At 47.1% G+C, this 25,914-nt stretch overlaps 1 protein-coding gene across 4 annotated transcripts in view; it reads right to left on the reverse strand.

Annotated features, from left to right (window-relative positions):
* Nucleotides 1-25,914, reverse strand: part of MARCHF3 (membrane associated ring-CH-type finger 3) — a 131,789-nt gene that overhangs the window by 15,558 nt on the left and 90,317 nt on the right. For all 4 annotated transcript variants that reach the window (XM_025860972.2, XM_025860970.2, XM_025860974.2 and 1 more), the window contains 2 exons: nt 19,652-19,895; nt 16,606-16,810 (listed from right to left, as the gene is read on the reverse strand). In XM_025860972.2, coding sequence (XP_025716757.1) covers nt 16,606-16,810; nt 19,652-19,839 — 393 coding nt within the window. In that variant the 5' untranslated portion in view covers nt 19,840-19,895. The remainder of the gene's footprint in view (nt 1-16,605; nt 16,811-19,651; nt 19,896-25,914) is intronic.

Raw genomic sequence — 25,914 nt, forward strand, 5'->3', positions numbered from 1 at the left:
TGAAGTGTAATGGACATAGAGTGTTCTACTGTATTATATTAGTTTCACGTATAACTCCACAAAATCCTGATCCTAATTTCTGTTTGCTCCCACAGTGGGTAAGGTTGGAGAAGTAGCACCATGCAGGGGATAAAACAAGAGCAGAGATGCTTCCTCCGGTGGCCCCCCGTTAGCTCCCCCAAATGCTCATCAAGTTTTTTCACCTCTTTGGGGGAGTAAAAAAAAACAGGAGTCTCCCTCACAGGAGTGAGGATGGTGCAGCCTTGAGGGGAGTGGTGAAGGACCCTCTCTCTCTGCCTCAAGTTCCCACTTTTGTTCAAGACATCAGGTTCAACTAGAGAGCATGTGCCTCGTCTTTCAGCCCAGAGCTCTTCTGAGCCCAGGCTGTGCATTCGCTGCTTCCTAGACATCTCTCCATCTGTGCAAGCAATGTGTCAAACCCGACGTGTCCACCATGGGGCCCTGGGTTCACCGGCATCACCCAGCTCCCAGCCGTGTTGTCCCACAGCACCTGCTGGCTCCTGTCAATACCCTCCACCCCATTCTGATTGTGCCTCTCCTCATCCTGTGCCCCACAGGCAAGCGAGCCATGCGTCCTGTTGGTTCTTCTGGAATACATCTTTTTTTTTTTTTTTTTAAAGATTTTATTTATTTGAGAGAGAGAGAGAACGAGAGATAGAAAGCACGAGAGGGAAGAGGGTCAGAGGGAGAAGCAGACTCCCTGCTGAGCAGGAAGCCCGATGTGGGACTCGATCCCGGGACTCCAGGATCATGACCTGAGCCGAAGGCAGTCGCTTAACCAACTGAGCCACTCAGGCGCCATCTTGAACACGTTCACGTCTCTCCTCTCTCCAGCGCCACTACGCTTCCAAGCCAGCCTCGCCTCTCACCTGCAATTGCCTCCTCACCCTCCTGTTCCTGGTATTCTCGAATCCAGTTTCTCTAAAGCAGCAAGACTACCCTACTTCTCTCGCTTCAAATTCCCCGGTGTCTCCCCACGGCACGGAGTGTAACACCTCACCGTGGCCCACGTGGCCCACGAGCCCTGCGTGATGTGGCCTAGGTTGTTTGGGGTCCAAGGGTAGGATTCGTGGGATCTGTGATTTGGAGATGGGGATTTTCACAACCTCTAACTGATACCTAGCATCTCATTGAGTTACGGCGAAAATCTTACTGGTACAAGCAGTACCTGTGGCTTTGTGATCAATGAAAATCACAGATATTTCACATCCTGTTACATTGTGGCAGACATCGTGACATATTGCTACTTCGGAGTTGGTTATCAGATCTACCACAAAATGTGTTAAAGAAGCACTTAGATTTTACATCACAGTTTTTGTGTTTTCAATACTTTGATAGCTGTATTAGAGTGTAATGGGTTATCGTTGCATTCCACATGGGCCATCCATGCATTCCATGATTCCGAAGGGATCCACAGGCTTCAACAGAGCACCAGTGGGTCCGTGAGGCAAAAGTTTAGGCACCTAGAATCTGGCTCCTTTGGCCTCTCAAGCCATGCGCCTTCTTGGTGTTTCTTCCTGATTTGGGAAATGCTGAGCTGGTTCCTGCCTGAGGGCCTCTGTGGGGGTTGGTCCTTCTGCCTGGTACACTTTTTCCCATGTCTGGCTCCTTTTTGGGTCACTTCTCTGCTCCAAGGTCACCTCTTCAGAGAAGCCTTCACAAACCACCACACCCTCTCTCACCAAGTTATTCTTTACAACAACTTGGTTCTTCCTTTATAACTTTTATCACTATCAGAAATAACCTTTTCATTTATTGATTTGTTTATCCCACGTCTGTCTCCCTAGCAGGTAAGCTCTATTAAGATACAACATTAAGAACATTAAGAACATTCTGGCCTGTTCCCAGTTATATTTCCATTTCCTAAAATACTTTATCTGTGCTTGATAAATATGAGCCAAAGAAGAATATAAATCCTTCTGACCGGAGGATCACTTCGAGCAGAAACAGAGATACATACATACATACATACGTACATACGTACACACGTACATACATACGTACGTACATACATGCATACATACGTACGTACATACATACATACATACATAAGACCACTCGCCCTGACTCTGCTGGTCAAATACAGTACAGCAATTTGTGCCACAGACACATGCTTACCAGTGGTGCTGGCATTCGCAGCTGTGATTTGGCTGAAGCATAAGTCATGTTCAAGGGCACCCTGGAGATTTGTGATGGTCCCTGGAGGATTTAGGCCAGCAAGCCAATTAATGGGCTATAATGCTCCATAAATACCATATTTGTGTCGGAGACATTATAATTTGGTGGTGGCATCATTTAAACAAATGCAACGCACACCCACATCAACGGTTTGAAATTTTCCAAAGATAAGATTAGCGGCACAGCAGGACTAGATGGCAAAATAATTTTATACATTATCACAACTTCAGATATAAGCAAAACGGGAATCATTTAGCTCTAATTATTTTAGACCATCACCGTGCAGACGTGATCACAGCCAAATGGAGATTGCTTATCCAAAATATGGAAGGATGCTGCAGAATTATGTGGCATATGTGATCAGTGGAAAGCCAGAGACATAAGAAGAGATGAAGAAGGGAGGCTAGAGGGCAAGGAAACAGAAATTTCCCGAAGAAATTGATAATTGGCACGCATTGTGCCAAAAATAGAAATGATTTACTCTGGGAGGTAATGGCGTCATACTGTGTAGTCTGTTATCAACAGGATGCCACCAGCAGCCCCAGGTCCCTGAGCCCTGCTTCATTTGGCTCTTATGGGGCCCCCAGCTGGCACCCGACACCCCCTCTGCTGGCCTGCTGTTGGACCCCAGGTTTCTGAAGTTTTGAATAATTACTTCCAGCAGAAGGCCAGGATCATGGGGCAAAAGGTGCCAGGACAGTGTACCAAGTAAAAGCCCCAGGTGGAGCCCTGGACCAAAGAGGAGATTCTGATGAATAATAGGAATAAGGCTAACAAATCTCTGTTTCGATCATTGGGGGTGTTTAAAGGAATAGAGAGAGAGAAAAATCAAATTCACAGCCAGGTCCTCAAAATGAGATATTTAAAAATCGGTGTCCCTCAGAGGAAGAGTAACAATATGAGTGTGAGCACCCCCCTCCCCACCCCTCCCCCTCCTGGAGCAGAGTGTGGGGGAAGGGTTGCAATGAAACATGGAGCACGTGCAGGCTGGAGGAGAGATGAGATAGTCTCACCAGGGCCACCTACTGCCAAAAAGGATCCCAAATAGACAGGATGGCCCAGCTGACCTTGCTGACATGAGGTACCACCTAGCAATGACTGGATCTGGAATCTCTCAAGGCTCCACTTCAGGCAGTGGCCTAAGTCCCTGTGCTGCAGTATGTGCTGATACCTTTTTATTTTTAAATCTCCCTGTCCTCAAATTTCAATGGTAGCCCCCTAGCCTGCAAGTCATTTGGATGGTGCTACCCACTCCATGGGCTCACTGTTGCAGCCGTTCATGATTTTCAAGATTTCGGACGTGTCCTTCCCAAGCCTCCTCACATCTAGATTAGAGAGTCTCTGTCTTTCTGTCCAGGCCGACCCAACCACCTGTCTTTATTGCTCCCCTGGACTTTTGGGACACCCTTCACTGGGTACAGGGCCCTGAGTATCAGAATGCCAGGCAGAACTATGCTGTGGTGGTATTTGATGGCATTGCTTCTCTTGATTAGGGTCACTGTTTAGGGACCATTTTGCTACAAGGCTCACAGAGCTGTCTTCAGGGAAGACATTCTTAAGGGGCAGTTCAAATGACATGGGTCACGACATCAAGGACTGGCATTTATAGCAGGGCAAGCAGGAATCCGGCTGGATGAACACAGGTGCTGTCTGTGGGAAAGCTCCAGTCCAGCTGGGAGACACAGGGACATTTTTAGCTTGAGTGATCCGGAGACATGTGCCCCCTGTAGGTCCCCATGCAGAACCAAGCCAAGCATGGAAGAAGCTGAGTTAATAACTAGCCCAGTCCCGTATACGTGCATAACTAAATCACTAGCTCTCCCTTCAAGACTAGCAAACCATATGCATGACTGTGGCACCTGCAGAATTATAATGTGGCCTCCTCAGGGAAGAGGGAATTTGCCGCGAAGCGTTGAGAAATTTCCCTTACTTCTCATGTGCAAAACATTGTAAGGGGGCAGGAGACACTTTTGGAAAACGTACATGTTCCCTCGCCGTTTACATAACTGTCTTTCCAGATCAGGGGTCCCTGACTAAGGTGCAGAGCTTTGGAAAACCTGAGAGCCCTTGGAGACTGTATTTGAACAACAGATGTCTGTGCCTTTCAGGGGAGAGAGTTCAAGCTTTTATCAGCTTCTCAAACAACTCTGAGGGGAAATAAACACTGTTCTAGAGTATTTCCTTAAATTGTCTTAAGACACTGCTTGGTCCAGGTCACGTTTCTGAGCTTTGAAAAATTTAAGAATGGGGGCAGTAGTAGGATTTGACTGTGTCCGAGAATCCTTAATTTCTCCTTAGATGCTGGTTTAAAAAAAAAATTCACCTAGGACACAAAATGTGATATTTAAAAAATTAATTGTATGGCTGCAGGACAGCAGAGTCATGAAAGCAACCAAATTAAATTAAATTAATGGGCTTAAAGGAAGAAAAGGACTCACACTGAGCAAAGATGGAAAGCATTCAGACAATATAAAAAAAAAATCAATGTGCATATGATTTCCATACAATAAAAGAGAAAAAAACGAACAGGGTTCCAGCTCATAAACTGTGATAGGGAAGGGGCAACACTTGAAGAGGACAAAGAGCCATTGACATCTCTGTACCAGTGTGCTCCTTTCTAAAATGGAGACACAAATAGCATGTCGAGTGTCCAGAACAGGGGCGCAGGGCAAGCATTCAGTCTGTGATAGCTACTAGGAGTTGTATATTAAGGAGCGTATTGGGAAGGGATCAAGAATACATAAAATAATAGCTAGGAAGATTAAGATACCTTTTCTGCAAAATCTGAGACTAGACCTTGCAAACGTTATGCTAACTGAAGCAAGCTGATCACAAAGGACCACGTATTGTATGGTTCCATTTATAGGCAAATCCACAGAGATATAAAACAGATTAGTGTTTGCCCGGGGCTGGAGGTAGCAGCGGGAGGAGGACCAGGGAGTGAAGGCTGAAATAGGAGGTTTCTTTTTTCAGTGATGAAAATGTCCTACAGGAGATGGTGGTGATGGTCACATACCTCTGTGAATATGCTAGGTGTCACCAAACTGTACACTTTAAGTGGGGGAACCGTATGGTACATGAATTAAATCTCAATAAAGCCGCTTAACAAATCTGAGACTGGAAAAGCCCGTTGGTAAAAATACTTCGAAGTGTCTTGTAGATTCCGCTAAAGAATCCTTCCAACCAGCGTGAATTTTGGATTGGTGTTCCTTTTGCCTTGCCACATCTTCATCTAATTGGGTTATTTTTCAGGTATGTATCTGTCAGGTATGTCTCCCAAAGAGCTGAAAATGTGTATATTTTGGTGTATGGATGACTTCTGGGTTTCAACATTACAGTTGGACATTTTAAGCAGATAGGTCGGTGTTCAGAAAAACATTAGAGCGATTTTATTCCTCCCATCTCTCATGCCTTTTCTCCCAGAATCTCCCACTTTTCATGCAAAGATCGAGCCTTTGGATGTAGGAAAATAGGAGTGGAGGCATTGTTTTCTAGGACGGTGGATATTTTCCCTTCATCTCCCAATTTCTGCTTTTATGAATTCTTCCCAGATAAAAGTCCTTAAATGCCTATAAATCCTATTTTACAATGTTCTTGCTGCAACCACTTGCCAGCATTTCATATATGCTGTATTAGCCATTTTCCCTCCGCGCCCCAGAAGATTTTGAACCTCACTGTCTAGTCCAACCTCCTGTTTCTAATCGCATTGCTGGAGGCGAAGTAATGGTCAAGTAATGAGTAGGAAATATTTCCTTTTCTTCTTTTAATCTGAACTCAGTCTTCACAAGCAGATTTTTATACATTTTCCTAAGTGGTGTACCTAAGAATTAAACCCATTTTTCAGTGAACTAGAAGCTTCAGATGAGTTTTCTCTCTCCCTCACATTATACACATACAATCCTAACTTGCCTCTCACATGTCCGTTGCGGTGTAAATCTATCCCTCTAACTCTGTAATAATGGATTGCAAAGAAATTTTATCAGACCATATCACAGGATCCTATCTGAAAGGACGCAGGCAGGCAGTTGATGAGGGACAGAATTACACAGTTAGTGAAAAATGAAGGAGGGAGAAGCCAAGGCACCAGAACCGACAGGGTCTTTCTTATCTTTCCCCAAATCTGCACCTGTCACCAAAGGGAAGCAAGGGAAGCAAAGAAATGAGGCAATTATGCCAATTCAAGAGAAAAGCCAGTGTTTTCCTTCCTGCGTTGCAAAACCGGTTTTACCAACCTGAAAGATCTAGAGGACAGTCCTTAAAGAAGTTTACATCACTAATGCGGACAGCCACATTATGAGTGATTAGGCTTCACAGCTGTTCACGAAAGGAGGGAAAAGGCTCTTAACACTATTGCGTTCACGGGTTGCTTTCTAATGACATCTCTCCCTGAGGGGAAATCTCCGACAAAACTGGCGACCAAATGACTCAGTAAAATGAAGACTCAAATGTGGAGAAGGAGTAACTAGATGAGAAGAAACAAAGAAAGGGTGTGTAATGTCCTTGGAAATGAAGAACGACCTCTTCAGCTCCTACCGGGCTGCCGTAACTAAGAGTTTGGGCTACCTCGGACTTGGGGCGGGGGAGCGGGGCGCAGGGCGGGAAGGGGCACAGAGAAGCAATGCCAGTCCACTATCCCACTCTCAATCCGACCCAGCTCAAGTCTGTGTGGTTTCTTTTAATACTTTATTTTTAACTTTTTAGACTATTTTTTTGAGAGAGAGAGTGCATGCGAGAGAGAGCATGAGAGAGAGAGTGAACATGGGCTGGGGGAGGAGGGGCAGAAGAAGAGGCAGAGGGAGAAGCAGACTCCTTACTGAGCAGGGAGCCCGACACAGGGCTCGACCGGAGCTGAAGGCAGATGCTTAACAGATGGAGCCACCCAGGTGCCCCAGACAGACTTTATTTTTAAGAGCAATTTTAGGTTCATAGTAAAATTGAGTTCCCATATGCCCCCTACCCGCACACCCGCAGAGACTCCCCCATTCTCAACATCCCCACCAGCGTGGTGCATTTGTTATAGCCCATGCACCTACACTGACACGTCCTTAGTGGCCAGGTCCAGAGTTTATGTTAGGGTTCGCTCTTAGTATTGTACATTTTATGGGCTTGCACAAATGCAAAATGACATGTATCCACCATTGTTCAGAGTAGGTTCACTGCCTTAAAAACCCTGTGCACTGCCCATTCATTCTCCCACCCCCTCACTAGCAGCTTTAGGTTTAACAGGAGAATTCAGTGTGAAGAGGAGATCAGGGCTTTAATCATCCGTACATCTAGTCTCTTAGGAAGGCTGGCTATCGGTGGAGAAGCCCTTGGCTCAGTGAGTGCTTGTGTGCGTCCATGTCAACGAACAAGTGAAAAGAAGTACTTCTGGTGCGCGTGGGTGGCTCAGTCGGTTAAGCGTCTGCCTTTGGCTCAGGTCATGATCTCAGGGTCCTGGGATCGAGTCCCACATCGGACTCCCTGATCAGTGGGTAGGCTGCTTCTCCCTCTCCCTCTGCCTGCTGCTCCCCCTGCTTGTGCGTTGTTCTCTCTTCCTCCCTCCCTCTCTGTCAAATCAATCAATAAATAAAATCTTAAAAAAAGAAAAGAAGTATTTTCGAGTCAGGATGGAAGAAGCCAGGTATGGTTGGGAACATCAAGGACTAAGGGGGTCATGGAGACCTGGGTTCTTCTGCCTTCTCCACCTCCTAGCCCCGCGGCTGAAAGTACTTGAGATCTCTGAAGAGTGACTTACCATCCCAAAGTCTCAGCTTCTTTACCTACAAAATGGGATAGTATCCATATGAGGATAGAGACATGGGAATCAGATGGTTATATGCGCACTACAGCATGCCAGAGTTCTCTCTTGCCTAGGAAATGGGTAAACAAGAAGAAAAACACTCTGGGATGTGAAATCTTGAGGCTACAAATAGGTGGACGCAAAGTGAAATTAAGCATTTGCCCCTGATTTGGGTGTCACGTCAAGATCCGTGCCTCTTCTGGAAAACGGAGTTTCTCCTGTAAACAGGCATTTAGCGAATCACTCTGTGACTGAACAGCCACTGATTTCCCACTGCCTAAATGAAGACACTTCTCGGCTTTGCTCGTTCGAATACAACTGTTCATTAGGCAGCGTTTAATTATAATCATGTACTGCTCGCAATATTTCACACCATTATTTGTTTAATAAGGTGTATTCTTTCTCTGGAGTTAAAAGTGCCAGCTATTGACACAAAACTGAAGAGGCAAGGGGAAGGGTGGTGGACGCCCCCAGCGGGGGGCCGTATGCAGAGTCTGTAACGCTGCATCTGAAATCTGCAATCGATGTCTCCCTTCTTTTCAACCTGACTCATTGTACCTGCACAGGGCAGTTCCCGTGAGCTAACTGCGCCGCGTTGTGTTGGCAGGACTTAGGGGAAGATGATTTCCAGCTTTAGTCATTCGGTGACACAGCGACGCTCCTCTCTCAGACTCCGCTCTACAAAGCTCTCCTGCCAGTTGCCCAGGGACAGTTTCACCTCCACTATCGCCACCCCGGACTCCCACGTACTGGCTTCTAATTGCCTGCCTTTCAAAGAAGTGGACGTCTCGGTGGCCACGCTCACTGTCCTATTTGTTCTTACCCTGGGAGTTAGCTAAAAGGGTCCGGAATCCTGCAAGGATTATTGGTCTCATTTTGTTTACTGCCTCCTATTCTTGGCCCAGATGGGCTTAAGGAAAACCTGATTCAGTTTTCTCCTGTATTAGAGAACATCTGTGGGTGAATTAGTGAAGACTACAGCCGTTTTCTGTCTGTCTCCACAAAGACGTTGTTCCTTGGAAAGGTCTGTCGCTCACAAGATGCTAAGGTTTGTTAATTCTGGGTGGTGGCGATGCACCTGTTTGAGACATTATTCTTCATCCTCCTTTGTATTTTTAATCTATTTTATTGTTTTTGAGAGAGAGCAAGCGTGGGGGGAGGGGAGGAGCTGAGGGACAGTGGACAAGCAGACTCCACGTTGAGCGCAGAGCCCGATGCGGGGCTCGATCCCACGACCCTGAGATCATGACCTGAGCTGAAATCAAGTCAGACACTTAACTGGCTGAGCCACCCAGGTGCCCCCTCCTTTGTACTTTTTAAAATACAGAATGAAATTTAAAAAGTTGGGTGAAGCAACTCTTGGCGTTTTGCGTTTTTGCATCCTCAGCGAGCCAGTGGAAGGGAGCCCTGCCGGACTGCCAAAGGTCCTCTTCCGAACATGGATTCTAATTTGTATTTCAACCCAAGTTCACTGCAAGGATCAGTACAATTTAAAATAATAGAATCTGGTCATGTAATTCTTTTTATGCACGGAACTGGATTTTCCCTCCAAATTAATCCTGTACCAGCAGCGGATGGGCTGAAAGCACACGCAACAAGGAGTGAGCTCCCTTCCATCTGGCACGGCCATGGGAACACTTCGGTTGGCTTGCTTTTTTAATGAAGTGATTTTTAATGAAGCAAGCTGTGAATTTAATAGACACCTTAAAACAGCTTCTTTGTAACTAAGCTTTAAGTAACGAAGCAACTGCCAAATTAGCCACCAGAACCAAGACGAAAATTCAAGACAGAACAACTACAGGGTGGAGGATCTCAGGACTTAGGGCAGCAGGGATGTCATCTCGCCGGCTGGCTGCAAAGATGGTGTGGCTAGCCCAGGTGCAGGCTGGCGGCCTGTCCAGAGACCTTACCAGAGGTTAAGGAAGTGTCTGGGCAACACTAAAGGGGGGATGGAAGTGCAAGGTACCAGAACTGCTGTTGTTCTGACCCCGTCCATGCTGATGCACCGTCTCTTCGTGTTTCATCTGCCTTGTGATTCTGAACCAGGCATCTCAGTTCACTTACCATGTGGGAACAATAGGAGGGAGATGCATAGGTCCAGGCTATACTACCCTGAAAGAAAGATGCTGGTAGGAAAAAAAAAATGCTTGTAGTATCAGAAAATTCTGACAGGTGGGAGAAATCACCCAATTTTGCAATCTCAAATGTAAATGGCAGGCAGATAATGCAAGAGGGTGAAGAGCGCTGGGTGGATGGAAGCAAGAGGCAAGGTCTGGATGAACTGGGAGTGCTTAGCCTACCTACAGGCATTCAAATTCCTTTGGAGAAAAAAAAGTGTGGGGGTGCCTGGGTGGCTCAGTCGGTTAAGCGTCTGCCTTCAGCTCAGGTCATGATCCCAGAGTCCTGGGATCGAGTCCTGCATTGGGCTCCCTGCTCAGCAAGGAGTCTGCTTCTCCCTCTGCCCCTGCCCCCCGCTCATGCTCTCTCTTTCTCTCTCTCTAATAAAAATGGATAAAATCTTTTTTTTTTTTTTTAGGATTTTATTTATTTGACAGAGAGAGACACAGCGAGAGAGGGAACACAAGCAGGGGGAGTGGGAGAGGGAGAAGCAGGCTTCCCACCGAGCAGGGAGCCAGATGTGGGGCTCCACCCCAGGACCCTGGGACCATGACCTGAGCCGAAGGCAGACGCTTAACGCCTGAGCCACCCAGGCGCCCCAAAATGGATAAAATCTTTAAAAAAATTTTAAAAATTTTAAAAAGTGTTGAAGCAAAAAGCACACCTGTGTGCACGAGTGAGCAAGCCAGTTTGTGAGCTCTGCTTTACTTGGCTGGTGAGGAGCTAACGCATAAGGAGAAGTGACTCGTCCAAGCTCTCACTGCAGGCCATGGGCGGCCAGCCCAGTGTGGGATATACTACAGTTACAAGCCAGTGGCCAGAGTTGGCATGTTAAGCCCCGCTTGGCAAAGTCACCGGCACGGATTTCACTCAGCCGGAGGCTGTGCTATCCACAACTTAGACATGCAAGCTTCCTCAACACACTCCCCTCTCTGTCTTTCACGCTGCAAGTCCTTCCTCCGTTTTGTGAGGCTGTAGCCTCGCGTGGAGCGGGTCAGAGGGCTGCCTCCAGTTAGGAGGGACCAGGGAGCCTGGGGCCAGAGCGGGAGGAACCTGTGCTCACTGGTCCTGAGCTCAGGTGGTAGCAGTCAGCCCGGGTGTGAGAGGAAGAAGTGGGAGCTCCTGGTGGTTTCAGTGAAAGCCCTCCCACCCTGCTCCACAGACGCCAGGGGGTGACCTTTTCCATTTCGTCCCTCCGGAACAGGACCCAGAATAGGAGGGAGAAGCTGAGAGCAGCGCGTCAGACCTTCTTACTTCTTTCTCGCCTAGGGAGTCTGGCCTCACGGAACCACGGTAAACCTGTGTCTTCATCTACCGAATGTTCAATATGAGCTTTTCTACCCAGAACTACGGTGCCCTGTTTGTATAGTGCCTGGATTCCTCCTAAAAGCTTGGCAGAGGCTAGCTGGGCCCGAATCTTTCCGATTTGGTCCCATCTGCGCTACTCCCAACCACACTTTTCTAACTTGGGCCAGAGGTTTCCTGCGGGGTCCTGGAGTGTGTGTTTTCTCCTCACTGCTCGGTGTGCCCACAGGGCTGCAGTCCCCTGCCCTTCTGCCAAACCTGACGGAGGGCCGGCGAGTGAGTGGGGGCCGGGCTTGGTCAGAATCTCCTTGTGTGCTGTGTGGCTCAAAGCTGGGTTGCTGGTGTGTTTCCTGGAAGACCTCGTCTAGCTGTGTCTGGCTTGAACCGTAAGGCCACGGTGTCGGTTTCCTAGATTTAAAGCCACAGGCCCAAAGTACGATATACAGTTTGCAACTGGGGGAAGGGACGTTGTCCATTCATGCACTGACTTAATGAGCAGGTGCTTCTGGATTGCCTATCCCATGCTGTGATCAGGGTCCCGCTCTCTTCCTTACTAGGCTGCGCTCGTGAGTTGGCGTGAAGGGGGGAGCTTGCCTGCCTGCCTTGGAGGAAGAATGGAATAGGTGGTACGCATGCCTGGGAAGCTCCTTGGATCCCTTTATGTCAATACCCTGATGCTACAAGGGTTTGCTGAGAGGAATTTGCCTGCTCCGAAACTAAAAAACCATGTTTTTACTTAAATGGATATATTAAAAATCAAAACCAAACCAAACCCACTATAATAAGAGCCAAGCAATGTCGCCTAAGCCTGATACATACTTATTAAGAGGGTTTGAGGAAAGTCTTAAATCTATTAAATAGCAGATGCCAAGGTACAAAGTGGTTTCCCCACAGCAGTTCAGCTCGGCTTCCTGCTGTGTAGCTGGAGATTACACTGAATCCAGGGCACACTTTTAGAAACATTTTCCTCTAGTGACTTAAAAAAAAAAAAAAAAAAATATTTATATATATATATCTATATACATATATATATATCATAAATAAAAAGTTTAGGGGAAAAAAAACCTTAATCCTCCTCTCTCTTGCTTTACATCCCATTATTCTGAGTAACTGATATGTGTGAAACATTCTTAGTTTCAGTTTAGCTAAACCTCTGAGTCACAGGGAACAGCTTTTAAATTGTTCCTACCATTCTTATCAATCAGCTGGGTCTGTGTAAAGGAAGTAGGAATGTGGAAACCTAATCACTCCTTCTGTGAAAAATCACCATGTCTCCCAAATCAGAGGAACAGCAGATCTTAGGAAGACCTCCCCGCACCCCCCCCCCCCCCCCGTTTTGCACCATTTCCTAGCTATTTCATTTTAATCAGGACAGTGCTGAGCTGATCTATTACTTCATAAGTCTCCGGGGCCAGGGTGGGTGTTACTGATACATATCTTAGGAAAGCCCAGTGCCAGATACTCCCATCAGTGGAAACTCATGTTGCAAGCACGCTGTTTGCACATAATAAGATGCGTTTCCTTGGCAAACTGCTCCATCAGATAAGCAATCACCGCGGTAGGCGGGAGTCAAGGCACACATTTTGGGGAACGCATCATGCTACTTTTATTGGTTTTCTGTATTTTTCCCTTTGTTGTAAAAGAATGGTATCAGAGTTCAATTTACAGAGAGAGATGAGGAAAACTGAAAATGAGCAGGAAGGAACCCATAAAACCACCCAGGCTGGTCATTCAGCGAATCCTTTTATGGTTAGTGGATGTCTATTTACTGCGTTCTACCAGGTCATTATTCTTGGGGATAATTTATCTGACAAATTGCTCCTGGGTAAATTTTCCATCATCAATGAAAAAGACATTGTCTTGGGAGGAGAGAAGTGCTGTACGCGGAGGTGTGAGATGTATGTGTGTTGTATCCGCTCTTCCTTTTTGCTACATACGGTGTGAATACTTCCCTGTCAAGCTTTGCCTGACTGACACAGACCTTACGAGATTTACATAAGCTGGACTAGAGGAAATTCACCCACATCTGAATAAACCGATGATCACAAAGTAGCTCTCTTGGGTTGAAACTAGCCCTTGTTACACTGGCTTACTTAGCAGCAAAAAATAAAATTAAATTTAGGATATAAAATTGCCAATTAATTTACCAGAGGGCACTAAATGATTTAGTCTGCCCATGGAGGCAGGTAGGTTTGTAGATAGGCACACACAAAATCATATTATCGAGGTATAAATCACATATCGAGTATGTCCTCATTTTAAGTGTGGAACGTATTTTTTGCAAGTATTTATAGAGACTAAGGATATCATGGAGAGCCCCTAGCTCACTCTCCGCAGCTCTGAGAAACTGAGCTATGTCTCACAAATGGGCACTGGTTAAGTGAGGACGTGGTGCCCATGTTGGAGGTACTAACACAAACCGGTCCACTGATTGGGCCATTATGAATAGAAACCTGTAGACAGAAACTTTGGGTTTCTGATCTATGAAAAATGAACATCCAGCTGCTGGCCGCAGAGAGTGCAGGAAAGGAAGGAATGGGGCAGTGTCTTCGCAATGTTGGTGATCAGGAGGGTTAAGACTATGTTGGATGAAGGACTGGGGGAGTTTCCTGAACAGAGGGAATTTGAGGTGTGACAGTGATTCTGACCAACGTTAACACTTGGGTGCTGACAAATAACATTTATAAATGACTTTTTCAACCACTTCCTCTGGCAAACAAGAAGCTGTTATTATCACATTGATTTTGAAATTCAAAGATACAGAATTTTCTTGCTTTAATGAGAAGGCAGATCCAACTGGTAGATACAGTAATGATTAAAGCAACTGAAAGAGTACAAATGAGAAATAAAGTAACAATACTCCCAATGCTTAACCCAAATAGGTGGGTTTTGCTGATTTTCCAAAAAAGATGCTTGGTATCTTGAGATAAAAATATGAAGCAAAGCTCAGTGTGAATAAACCAGCCTTTTGGTAAGAATAGAAAAGTCAATTAGTAATGTCATTTGTTGAAAAATCTGCCTGCACCTGGTTCTCATTTGTCCTCCAGCTGAGAAACCAAAGACAACTTCTTTTTATTGCTTGTGGTCAAACAGCAAGTTCATTTCGCCATGGGATGATCAAACGGCCAGCCTCCCCTGGCTTGAGGTTTGCCTTTCACTTTCAACTTGTTCAATCATCATTAACTCTGAAAAATGTCACATTCCATCTGTGCAATGAAAATTTCACCACCGGTGACCGTTTGGGTGAAGTTTTTGTAGGCGAGGCCCTAAATCTTACAGAGCACCTCACACATTCTCAAGGTCATTTGCCTCGATTCCTTGTGTAATGTTGGCTGCCTAAGATCCCACAGTCTGTGGCCAAGCATAGGCAACTTTGAAGAACCTCTGTGTGTGGGTGCATGTTTTCCTCTCCGAGATGGAAGGGGTTCACTGGGTGATTCGACACAGGCGAGTTAGTTGGGCAAAACCGACATGTGCATGTGAGCACACACATGTGCGTGCACACGCGCGCGCGCGCGCACACACACACACACACACACACACACACACTGGGATTTTTTACCAAGCAAAAATAAGAGTTTTCTTTACTGGGGAGATACCAGTAAAGACGACTGAACTGTACCCCTTTTAAAGCAGAGTTGTGTTTTTGTTTTTGTTTTGTTTTTACTCTGGGAAGCTAGCTTCCCTGGAGAAGGTGCAATATCAACTTGGGGAGGTTCCAGAAATTTCTGGAGAGGAGAAATAGGCTTCTTTTTCACTTTTGCCTTTGGGCTTGAGAAATCTTCACCCCCCTTGTTTATTGTTTAATTATATTCAGCCCACCCCCGGCCCCCACCTCTGCAGAGAAGTTCTGAAATGTAAATCCCAGGGAATGTGGCGTGGGGCCAGATTAAAATAGGAATTTCTGATAGTGGCTGTCAAGCAGCAAGACCACTAAATTAAGAGGTCATTCGATCCAGAGTCTTAAAGCAGAGGGTGTATTGAGGCAAGTCAAATAAATCTTGTGCCATTTGGTAAGTATGTCATAGCTAAAACAGGCCCCAGTTTCCAGGTCCTGATTACATTTTCAAGGTCAAACAGGAGAGCAGGTATATGCAGAGCTCTCCAGAGCCGTAAGTGCCGTAAGTGGCAAGGTGCTAACGTCCTGTTTTAAATAGTCTCCAAGAAGCGCGTCTTGATTTCTAGCTTTAGTTTAATGCCAAAGTTCTGCTGGGTCAGCTGCTGAAAGAAGGGGGAGGTTATCAGTGGGTCTGGATTAGAGGCCCATAATCTTGGTCTCGGTCTCTTTCAAAGGTTAGCTCTGGCTCATAGTATATTAGAATGTTTATTGTAATATACTATTTTTAATTGTATATATTTAGTTGTATATATGCTAACATCCAATTTTTAATTGACCAGTAGAAATTGAGGGTAGGACAGAGGGCAAAATAGTCTAATGATACTTTCCGCTGCTTCTAGCTAATATAGGACTAGACCGTTGGTCTAAAGGAGAAATGTGCGGCTCCTAAAATATGAAAGAGTGTCCTGCCATTTTAATGGTTGGGTTGAAATGCCTGCCTTTTAAAGAAAAGAGATTCCAATGCTAGGTTATTAGCTGAAAAAAGCTTGTATATAATTTCCTAAGAGAGTTTTTTTTTTTTTTAATTCAAACACTTGGATATGTACTTGTTATTCTAAGTGCTTTAGAACTCTTACCTCATTTAAGCTTCATAGTAATTTCAAGAGGTAAAATTACTTACCTAAGGTCATGGAACTTACTCAAACCCCAGAAGAGTGAGTCGGCATCCATTATCCTTGCACCTCTATTTTTTCACAGAGACCTCTCAGGCTATGCAACCCAAATGCCCACTTACCTGGTGCTTCAAATTGGGCAGATGGTGTGCAAAGAGAGAGTGTTGGATCTCTTTGTTCCATTTCGTAGGGATGGACAAAGGGGGAGCAGCTCTGCCAACTTCCCCACTCTCCTGTCTCCTCATGGAGATCACCTTTCTACTGCTGGCTTCGGAGCGAGCGTGTGAACTGTTTCTGTGTCTCTCACACACACCCACGCACACTCATGCACCCACGCACACTCACGCACACTCATGCACACTGCTACTGCTGTGCTTCACTGAGCTGCACCAGGTTTGTGATCTGGGCATAAAAGCAGACATCATTTGCTCATTAGAGCTAAGTTTTCAGGACGTGCCCCAGTGACTGACCTCCACTAACGGCCTGGGTTTGCGCTCGACTGCAAACCTGAAGTGGCAGAGTTCACAGTAGCTGGTGTTTGAGGACGACAGCCAGTGCTCCAGGCAGCTCCGATGAATTGTCCCCAAAGTCCCCGTGCATTCGCAGGGGGAGAGCAAGTCCTCTTGGCTGCTGCCCTCATGGCAGATCCTGCACATCGGCCGGTCATTGAAGGGGCTGCAACAGAAGGAGGGGTATCTGCTGGTCACCAGGCCCAAAACCATCGCCACAAGGATGGTCCTCTGGCTCTGTGTCCTTCAGACCTTCCTCAGGCAGACACCTGCTTTAACGCCCTGGATGGACACTCCGTTTACATGGTAGTGGACGCCAGGGCCGGGGTCCTTGGGCACCTCCTTTTGACAATATAAAGAAGGAGGGGGGTGGCCCAGGGCCGAAAGTGGGTGAAAGTGAGCAGCATGTTATTGTTGTCTTGGACGTGGATGTTGTTCAGGCAAACTACCAATCAAGAAATAAGAACGATTCCTCACCATTAAAAACAGAAATTGTTTTGAAATGACATCAACTGCAGTTTCTAGGCAAATTGCGCCTTTTGAACCAAACCAGGACACGTTCAAATACTCAGAGGTTCTTTTCATTTCTCTTTTCATTAGGGTGGGAGAGTGAGGGGAGGCAAGTTAACTGGCAGCCAACTCTCGAGCCATAACACAGAAGTGTTGTCTGAGCCAGAGCACCGAGCTGAGGGGCAGGTGATCCTTTGAGCTTCCTGAGGATGTTAAGGATACTATGCCAAATATAAGGTATGAGTATGTCCTAGAGAGGCGGCCTCAGTCCAGAGCTCTGCCATTAATCTGGAGAGAGAAAAGCCAGGCCTACACATTCCATGAGGCACACGGTGTAGTGGTTCATGAGTCAGGCTCTGAACCCCAGGTCTGCTGCCTCCCAGTTGGCTAACTTGGTGCAAGTAACATCATACTGCCAAGTACTTTAGTTTTGTCCTCTCTAAAACAGGTGCAAAGAATGGTGCCTTCCTCAAAGGTGACATAAGGATGAGAGACGATGGTCCAAATCCGAAGCTTAGAATAAGGACCAGCATGTAGTAAATGTGTCGTTAATGGTGACTATTTTCACTTACAGGAAACCTCAGGTCAGGGAAAATCAAATGACGTAGCGCTCATCAGGGAAGTTAGAGGACAATGAAGGCCTCAAACTGAGATGGCCTCAGCTCCCCGTGCATACTGTGTCTCAGGAAAGGACCATTCCTTTCTGATTGACATTATTGTGTATCGCTTCTCATATTGTCCTTTATTGGGCATTCGGTTTTAAACTATGTTATCCCTACATGTGCCCAACTGGGGACAGCCCCTCTACTTACCATGGAAGCACTGCTCTTTCCCAAGGGCCTTTCTGGGATGATCCTGGGAATGAGTGAAGGCTAAAGGGGGATTAAAAGAGGAAAAGACGTCCTTCCTCCTTGCCCAGAAGGGGGACCCACTCAGGGGTGGGAGAAGAAAGTGGAAGGAGTTGACTTTTTTTCTCTGACTATTCCTGGCTCCTTCATTCCCACTGAGCCAAATGCATGTGAAAGTTGAAAATCATCTGGTTTACATGACCACGTAAACATGTGAAAACCCCTGATGCGCATGCATGTGAGCACGTGCACACGCGCGCGCGCGCACACACACACACACACACACACACACACACACACACAAGCCCTGGCTCACAGGTCTAAGTCATCTTAGCTCTGTAGCCTGTTCTTCCTGATTAAACAAGGTGTGTGAAGGCTGCCAGGGTGACGGTGCACACACAGTGACCTGTCTCAGTTCACAAATGAGCAATGACGCTCATCGCCTTGTCATATTCTGAGTCCTAACCAATTGTTAGAAGCTTTTCGAGAGGTGGGAAAATACATATTGACTTTTTTCTACTCGACCCATTAGCGAGAGCTGCACTGATTGGCAACAGCAGATGCGTGGGCAGCGCTTGCAAGATGCACGAGGGTGTGAGTCCATGTCTGGTGGCCACCATGTCCAGGCTGGGGCGACAGAAAATTTTGTGGTGCTGCCAACAGTCCTGCCACAGGTGTGTGTGGGCCTGGATCTCTCCCGTAGGGTTTGGTTGAGTTGCTCAGACCAAGGTAAGCAGTCAGTGTGCGAGTGACTGGTCTAAAGCTTCTGGGTCAGAAGTGGTGCTGGTATCAGAGGACAGGTCCAGTGCTGACAGGCACTGTACATTAATTGATCAGAGTTGTCCCTACCTATCCTGACAGAAAGCTGGAGAAGCCAAAGAGCATGTATTGGCCGGGCAGCCTGTGGCTCTCAATCTGCCACTGGACAGCAACAGCACAAGAGAGACCTCCAGGGACAAAGAGCCAGCCGGGATGAGCCATCTCTGGGCTGGTCGGAGCCTTTGGCCTTGCTTTGGTTCCTCATTCTGGGGAGACAAACTGTCACAGTTTGAACAATCGTAGGGCAGGGTGTGTTGGGAAGGACCAGGAGTTGGGGGGCTTATGGGGCACAAAGGAGGGGGCCACAAAAGAGGCCCCCAAGTGGGGACGTGCCAGAGAAGAGACTCACCCGGGATGAAGCCCCGGACAGTCTCCCATCAGGCAGTGCTGATTGGCACAAGCACCAGGAATGTCCCTTCAGAAGTTGTGCCCACAAGTCCAATCACTTCCAGCTCTGTCACCTGAAATCAGGTGCCTCCTTCCTCCCATCCCCACAAAGGACTGCCTTTGTTAGTGCCTGGCAACAAGAGCGTAATTATCATAGCAATGTCCACATAACAAATGCGGGGAAAGTGGCCCTGTGTCTTGTGGGATCTTTCCCTGCCTGGCTCTCTCTACACGTGTGACCTGAAGTAGAAAATTCAACAATGGGAATTTTAGCTTTATGCCCCATCGCTATAGAAACGGTGAGGATGAGAGAACTCGGGTAGCACCTCGGCTCACCTGACACAAAAGACCTGAGTGCTAATTATGTTCCCTCTGGCAGTTTCCATCTGACCAAGAGTCTTCCGGATCAATTACAGATTCAATTATTTTAATAGCAGTACTACCTCTGGGTGGCAAGAGTCCGCACCACCGTTGACAGCAGCTGCCCGTCCTTGGCCGAAACTTGCATGACATACTGCGGCTGCCCAGTCACTAGGCTGCCACAGTCCTCCACGGTCTTCACCACGGGCGCAGCCGAGCTGGTGCAGTCTGGCAACACTTCGGGCAGGTGACTGCAGCGGCTGGTTGTCATGGTAACAGACAGCAATTACTTGGCTAATGGCTTCCACATTCATACAGGATTTCCATCTAGGAGAGATCAGAAAACAGTTTACTTGGGCAGGGTGGTTAACAGAAAATGGGGGAATTACAGGCCACCCACCTCATCATGTCATTATTTAATATAACAGGGGGAGCCTAGACGTGGCACATTATCTGGTTACCATGTCATGCACGCACGCACGCGCGTGTGCAGAGCCCGCGGGAAACAGCGGATGTGCTTATGAGCCAGATAGCGAGCGTGTCGGTGTACATAAACATTTCGGAGCCCTGCTCTTGGAGAGGGGAGGGCGCGATGGCTCTGGAGCCCCATAGGACGAGGAGATAAGCAGTTCTGCTCCATTGCCAGAGAAGCAATAAGTCTTTGTTGACACTCAAAGTTACGAGAATCGTTATTAAAACCGTTCGTAACTCTTTTTTCTTGTAAGCAATTTATTCTCCATTCAGCTTCATTCTGAGATGCTAAGATTAAAAACAGAGAGAAAGAGGGGGAAAAAAAGACTCTGGCCAAGTAGCAGCTTCTAGGACAATACTGGCCAGAATGAATCAATTAATGTCCACCTTTCTGACTGCTGCCATATCTGCGTCCCATAATACAATTATCTACTTAATATATCTTGACAATTAACTTCCTTTAAAAACTTAACCTATTTTGGCCTTGTCTTAAATAGTTATTCATGGGAAGTGATTGGTTGGATGAGCTTGTTACATTTTTTCTTAATGGACATCACAATCAAAACATTAGAACTGAGTGTTTGGTAGTGGAATACTGCATCATCATAGAGGGTCACACATGAGAATGCAAGAAATGAGGATGGATGAGACCTCCACTGCCTGTTAAAAATAATCCGTTCCCTGACACATAGCCTGTCACATAGCCTGCAAGGAATTCTGTCCCCGATCAGGGTGGTGTGGGCTTGAACTGGACCTCAGATTCAAAGCATTCAGACCCACTGGTGTGTGGACCCACTGCATCCAGTAGTAAGTCTGTTGGTGATGCGTGAAAAATAGAGGTCTTTATAGAAACTCATAGGAGCTGCATCTCACTTTTAGCAATACAGCTGTTTCTGCCCAGCCTGCTCACTTCAAGCTCCGCGGAGCCCAAGACGGCCTGGACTCTGTAGGGAGACACAGGACTGGTTGACGGGCTGAAGTCACATCAATAAGCAGACTGGATGCCAAAGGCCCCAAATTAAAGTAAATCCATCCCACAACCCCAGGTGGAATTTTGGAATTCCTCAAAGGATTGTTTCCTCCTAGCTCTTTTTCCCAGTTATTATACAGTACTTGACTCCTCCAGGTCTGGCAAACAGGATCTCCCCGACTTCCAGAACAATGTACATCAACTGGATGTTCTTAAGATGAGAACACAGTGTTTGCAGATGAACTTGAACTGACGCCCTCCCTCCCAACGCGCGCATATCAGGGAGGCCTGACCATTGGAGACAGTTGGACAGGAAGGGAATCCCCTCCTTGCTGCTGCGGTGTCTGGCTGGCCTCGCTCTAGCATGTTCCCATTCCTGTCCTTGGCTGCCACCAATCTTCTCCGCGTTTGTGGTCTGCTCTCTGCCGGCATACCTTTGGAGCCTGGCCATGGGGAGGTGGTTATGGACACCAGCCCTGGTCTGAGGCCTGATGTGAGGACACAGGCTAGAGCCGCCTCTGCTATGTCATTGGCACCACTCTGGTGGGCTTCTCAACCACCAGGCAGTAAGCATACAAAAGTACAACTGCATAATTAGCTAGTTTAGTTTTGCTTTTTAAATAGGATTTGTTGCCTTTCTTTCTTTCTTTTTACATTGCCAAAGCCAGAAATGTATGTTAGAGAAAGTACAGAAAAGTACAAGGAAAACAACACAATTCAGTCATGATCCCACCACTCAGATAACCACAGTAAACTTTTGGGGTGGATGTCTTTCTAATTTTTGGCAGGGTTGACAGGGTGGAGTTGATTTGTAGTAGAGGCCAGATTTTTTTTTTTTTTTTTTAATAACTGAGTTATGGTAGCTCTCAGGCCATAGAACAAAAGGATGTTCAAGGTCCGACTTCTAAAACTGTCTAATCCCCCTCCCCTGGCCTGCTCTTATAAAACCCCATTGACATGATTTTAAATTCTCATAATGCCTCCCAGTCACCAAGTGTAACTTCCTGGCATAGCTCTCTTGCTTCACAAGGCAGCCATAGATTAAGAGCCAGGGGTGTGTTGGCAGGAAAAGCAGACACAGTGACCTTCTTGCCGCATGGAATCATTATGTCTGGATGTACTCTGAGAGTCTATTTTCGGGTTTTGCATAACTTCAACTCACAGGACCAAACGCTCCCTCCCTGTGCTCGATGGAACGGGAAGGAGGCAGAGGAGGGATGCTCAGAGGGAGAAGAGGAGACCAGGGCTGTCAGGAGTAAGGCTACCCTTGAAGGGACATCACGCAGGCACACGATGTCCCCAAGTTCATTCACTTATAACCCAGATTAAGTTCTCATCAAGGGAAGCAGTTCTAAATATATGACCTAAATCAGCAAAATGCCCTTAAAATAATTCTAGAAGTAGAGTCCCCTTTAAACTTATTTTATATCTGTAATTTACTTCATTTCATTTCTCTTCTCAAAGGCAAAAGGGATATCACAGGTCTTCTGATCAGTTTATTCCCTTCACAGTGGGTGCCGGGCACAGAGTTGAGCATAAAGGGACAGAGGGCTCCTCTACCTTGCCTCTTCCTCTTGGGCCATCTCTTCAGAGCCCTGAACCCCACTTGGGACCTGCCTGACGGGTCACTCTGGTCTGGCGCTCACTGAAGAACATACCCGTGTATTCACTAACTACCATGCATCTTGAGATACCAAGCCTGGCATGCCCATGGTGAGTTCCCATGCTTTTGAAAGACCACGTCTTGAATTGCAAATGGGGTGGAAAGGATAATGCAGAGCATAGGCACCTGAGGACGTGGTGGGAAGGGCTGAGTTGGATTGGTTCTGCCGCCCCCCCCCCCCCCCCCAAGGGTGGATCTCTTCATGTCCTCAGGTGGAGGAGGAGAGATGGGAGCACCGTTCTCCCCAGTCTCGGTCAAAAGGAAGCCTGGAGGCCTGCACCAGGCCTGGGGCTGGAGTGGGCCTCTGCAGGCCGCATGCGCCAATTGGCATGCATATGTTGCACCTGGGGCAGTGACAAATGGCCCGCTGCATTTCCCTGTCTCCTTCAGAGCCACCTGGGAAAACAGCAGGCTGTTGCTGTGGATGCCAGAAAGAGCTGAGCTGTCGCTTTGCAGCCTAACTGGGCTTCCACGGATCTTCCTGCAAAATTTCAGGCACCATCCGACCGCTTTCTTACCGACACTGCTGCTCTTGTGGGCGAGTATCTTCCAGTTCACCCAAGAATTCGGATCTCGGGGATTTCTCGGGACAAAAACACAGTGCCGGTGGGGAGGGGGGCGTGTCTCTGTAAACTCAAACATCAGACTGCACTGGTAGGACAGGTCCTTTGTTGGCCAGGCTTGACTCCTTGTCTAATTGCTTTCTGAGGCTGCGAATCAAACATGATTTGGCACTGGCCAAGTCCAGCTGCGCATAGCGCAAGGCGTTGGCGCTAGGTGGACGAGAGGGAGACAGCAAAAGAGAAGGGAGAGGCTCGATGAAAGAAAGCCTGATGAGACCATTGTTAAGATACAAAAGGCCTGTCTGTTAAGCTGTGACCCCTTTAAAGGACAGAGTACAGGTTTTACCAAAGCAAAGACTCAACCAGGCTGCAGCTAATCATTGCTGTGTTTCGGCACTGTCTGCCTTTGGTAAGTGATTTCCATGGGAACATGGCTGGCACCATGAGGACATGTCTGGAGGATGTGGGGGAGGTGATGTGGGGGGGGGGGCTCTGTTCACCTCTGCTGCCCCCTGGCCCCAGCAGCCCCTGGAACCTCCCTGAGGATCGCAGAGTTAGGGGAGAAAGCTCTGTTCTCAGAGGCAGGCCCCCCCAAGCCTGCACCTTGGCTCAGCACTCCCCACGGTCACTCAGCTTCTCAGCCATGGTTGAGATTTCTTGCGTATTTGGAATGAAGGTACTAATACTTCCTGAGCCACTTGGTCAGGGTGTTGATGAGGCCTCAAATAATACATGTGAACATGCTTTGTGAACTGGACTGAGCCACGTGCAGAGAATGACTGCCACATTTACCTTCATTCCTGCTCTTTTTGTAAGCTGAGCTGCATCTCGTTTCTGTCTTTGAAAACCATCTTCTCCCATGGCTGGTGAGCTTCCGCCAGGCTGTACTTCTGGATCACGCTTGAACTCTGACCTTGTGCCACTCCATCCCATTGGCAGGTAGCATGGAGGCACCTTCTTCCCTGTTCATCCACTTCTCCTCGTTCTCATCAGCCCTGTCTGTTCAGATCCCTGAACACAGGTTTTCACTTGTTCGTGAAAACGTTTAGTGAAGGCACGTGGTGAGAACCTGCTATTCTGTTGGAGATCTTTGGGTCTATATGTTACAGCAGCCACCGTGATCTTAGCTTATCTAGCACATGATAAATATACCAGAAAATAAAGTGCAAGCCACGCCCAAGTGCCTTTGCAGGCCTGTTTCCATCAGAACTGTATTTTCAGTGACAAGTCAACTTTAATCTCTTAGATTTAGGACAACAAGGCTGTTTCGGGGAGGGATCTGTCAAGCTGGCATCTCTGTTGGGATGTACAAATTACCATGGGGATTAAAGGTAAAAATCAGAGCGTCAGAGTACGTGTGTTAGCGGCACTGACCTGGTCAGGCAGGTTGCCTGGCAGCGAGCGGACTGAGCAGGTCCCAAGCTGGGACCCTGCAGCAAGCATGGACCTCCAAATTTGACCCTCATAATCCCAGAGATTTTTTAAAAAATATTTTATTTATTTATTTGACACAGAGAGAGAGACACAGCGCGAGAGAGAATTCTACAAGCAAGGGGAGTGGGAGAGGGGGAAGCAGGCTTCCCGCCGAGCAGGGAGCCCGATACAGGGCTCGATCCCAGGACCCCGGGATCATGACCGCAGCCGAAGGCAGACACTTAACGACTGAGCCACCCAGGTGCCCAATTCCAGAGATTTTTAACAAGTAGGCTCCTCAGGTCTCAATATATTCTAGAAGGGTCTTCTGTCCACCCCCCCCCCCAACACACACATACAACCAGGGTTGGTCAACAAAGCAAAACTGAGAAGCAAATTTATTCATTCTTTCATCCACTCCAATAAATTTTTTTTAAAGAAATTACTGGATATTCCTTTGAAGTTTCTGATGGTGCAGAGTCCGACCACTTCAAGTCTGGCTTTACATTTCCCGAGGAGCGTTCTGCAGACCCTCTTAGGGGCCGCAGAGCTACGAGGACACAGCACCTTTCCACTAGCCATTATGCCCTTGCTTACTCGGGGGACACTGCCCTAAATTTGGGGGAATGGCTAGATGTCTTTCCACTCCCACAGAGGTGCACATCATTAACACTGGTCCAAGATTCAGAGGGCTGACCTTAGTTTTACATGAGCAAATCTGCTTCAGGAAGCATCTCTAAAATGTCCCTTAGCCTTCCCAGAGGGGCTGCATACACAGGGAGCAAGGCCTCCCCAAGGAGACCAATGAACGGGCAGTACACGTTGGTTGGTGATTGAAACGTGGGGGAAAATAAAAATAATGGCCTGTCCAGTAACTTTCCCCTCTGAGGGAGACTTTCAGCCTCTGAATTCTAAGAACAGTCTCTGAGAATACGAATGCTCTTCGATAGAACATTTCCCTGGCTTTTGAGGCCTGTTATAAGCAGACAGTGTGCATGGCATGCCTGATGAACTGACTTGGAGGTTCCTGAATGTGCACAGAAAATGAAGGTGGGTGGGAAACCATACACTGACCTTCCTTTTCCAATGAAAATGGAGCAAATGACTAATTTCAAAACCATTAACATGTAAAAGCTGCATATTTCTTCTGAGAACAGGGCACAAAGGCTCTCCAAGGAGATTGCTGGGACATGATTACCAGCAACATTTAAGTTTTCAAAAACACGCCATGGAGGCTATTCACTCGGAGTGTGTAGCGGCAAAGTA

Source organism: Callorhinus ursinus, unplaced genomic scaffold, assembly GCF_003265705.2.
Source record: "Callorhinus ursinus isolate GAN/ISIS: 27379988/994484 unplaced genomic scaffold, GSC_fseal_2.0 scaffold30, whole genome shotgun sequence".
Classification (NCBI taxonomy): Eukaryota; Metazoa; Chordata; class Mammalia; order Carnivora; family Otariidae; genus Callorhinus; species Callorhinus ursinus.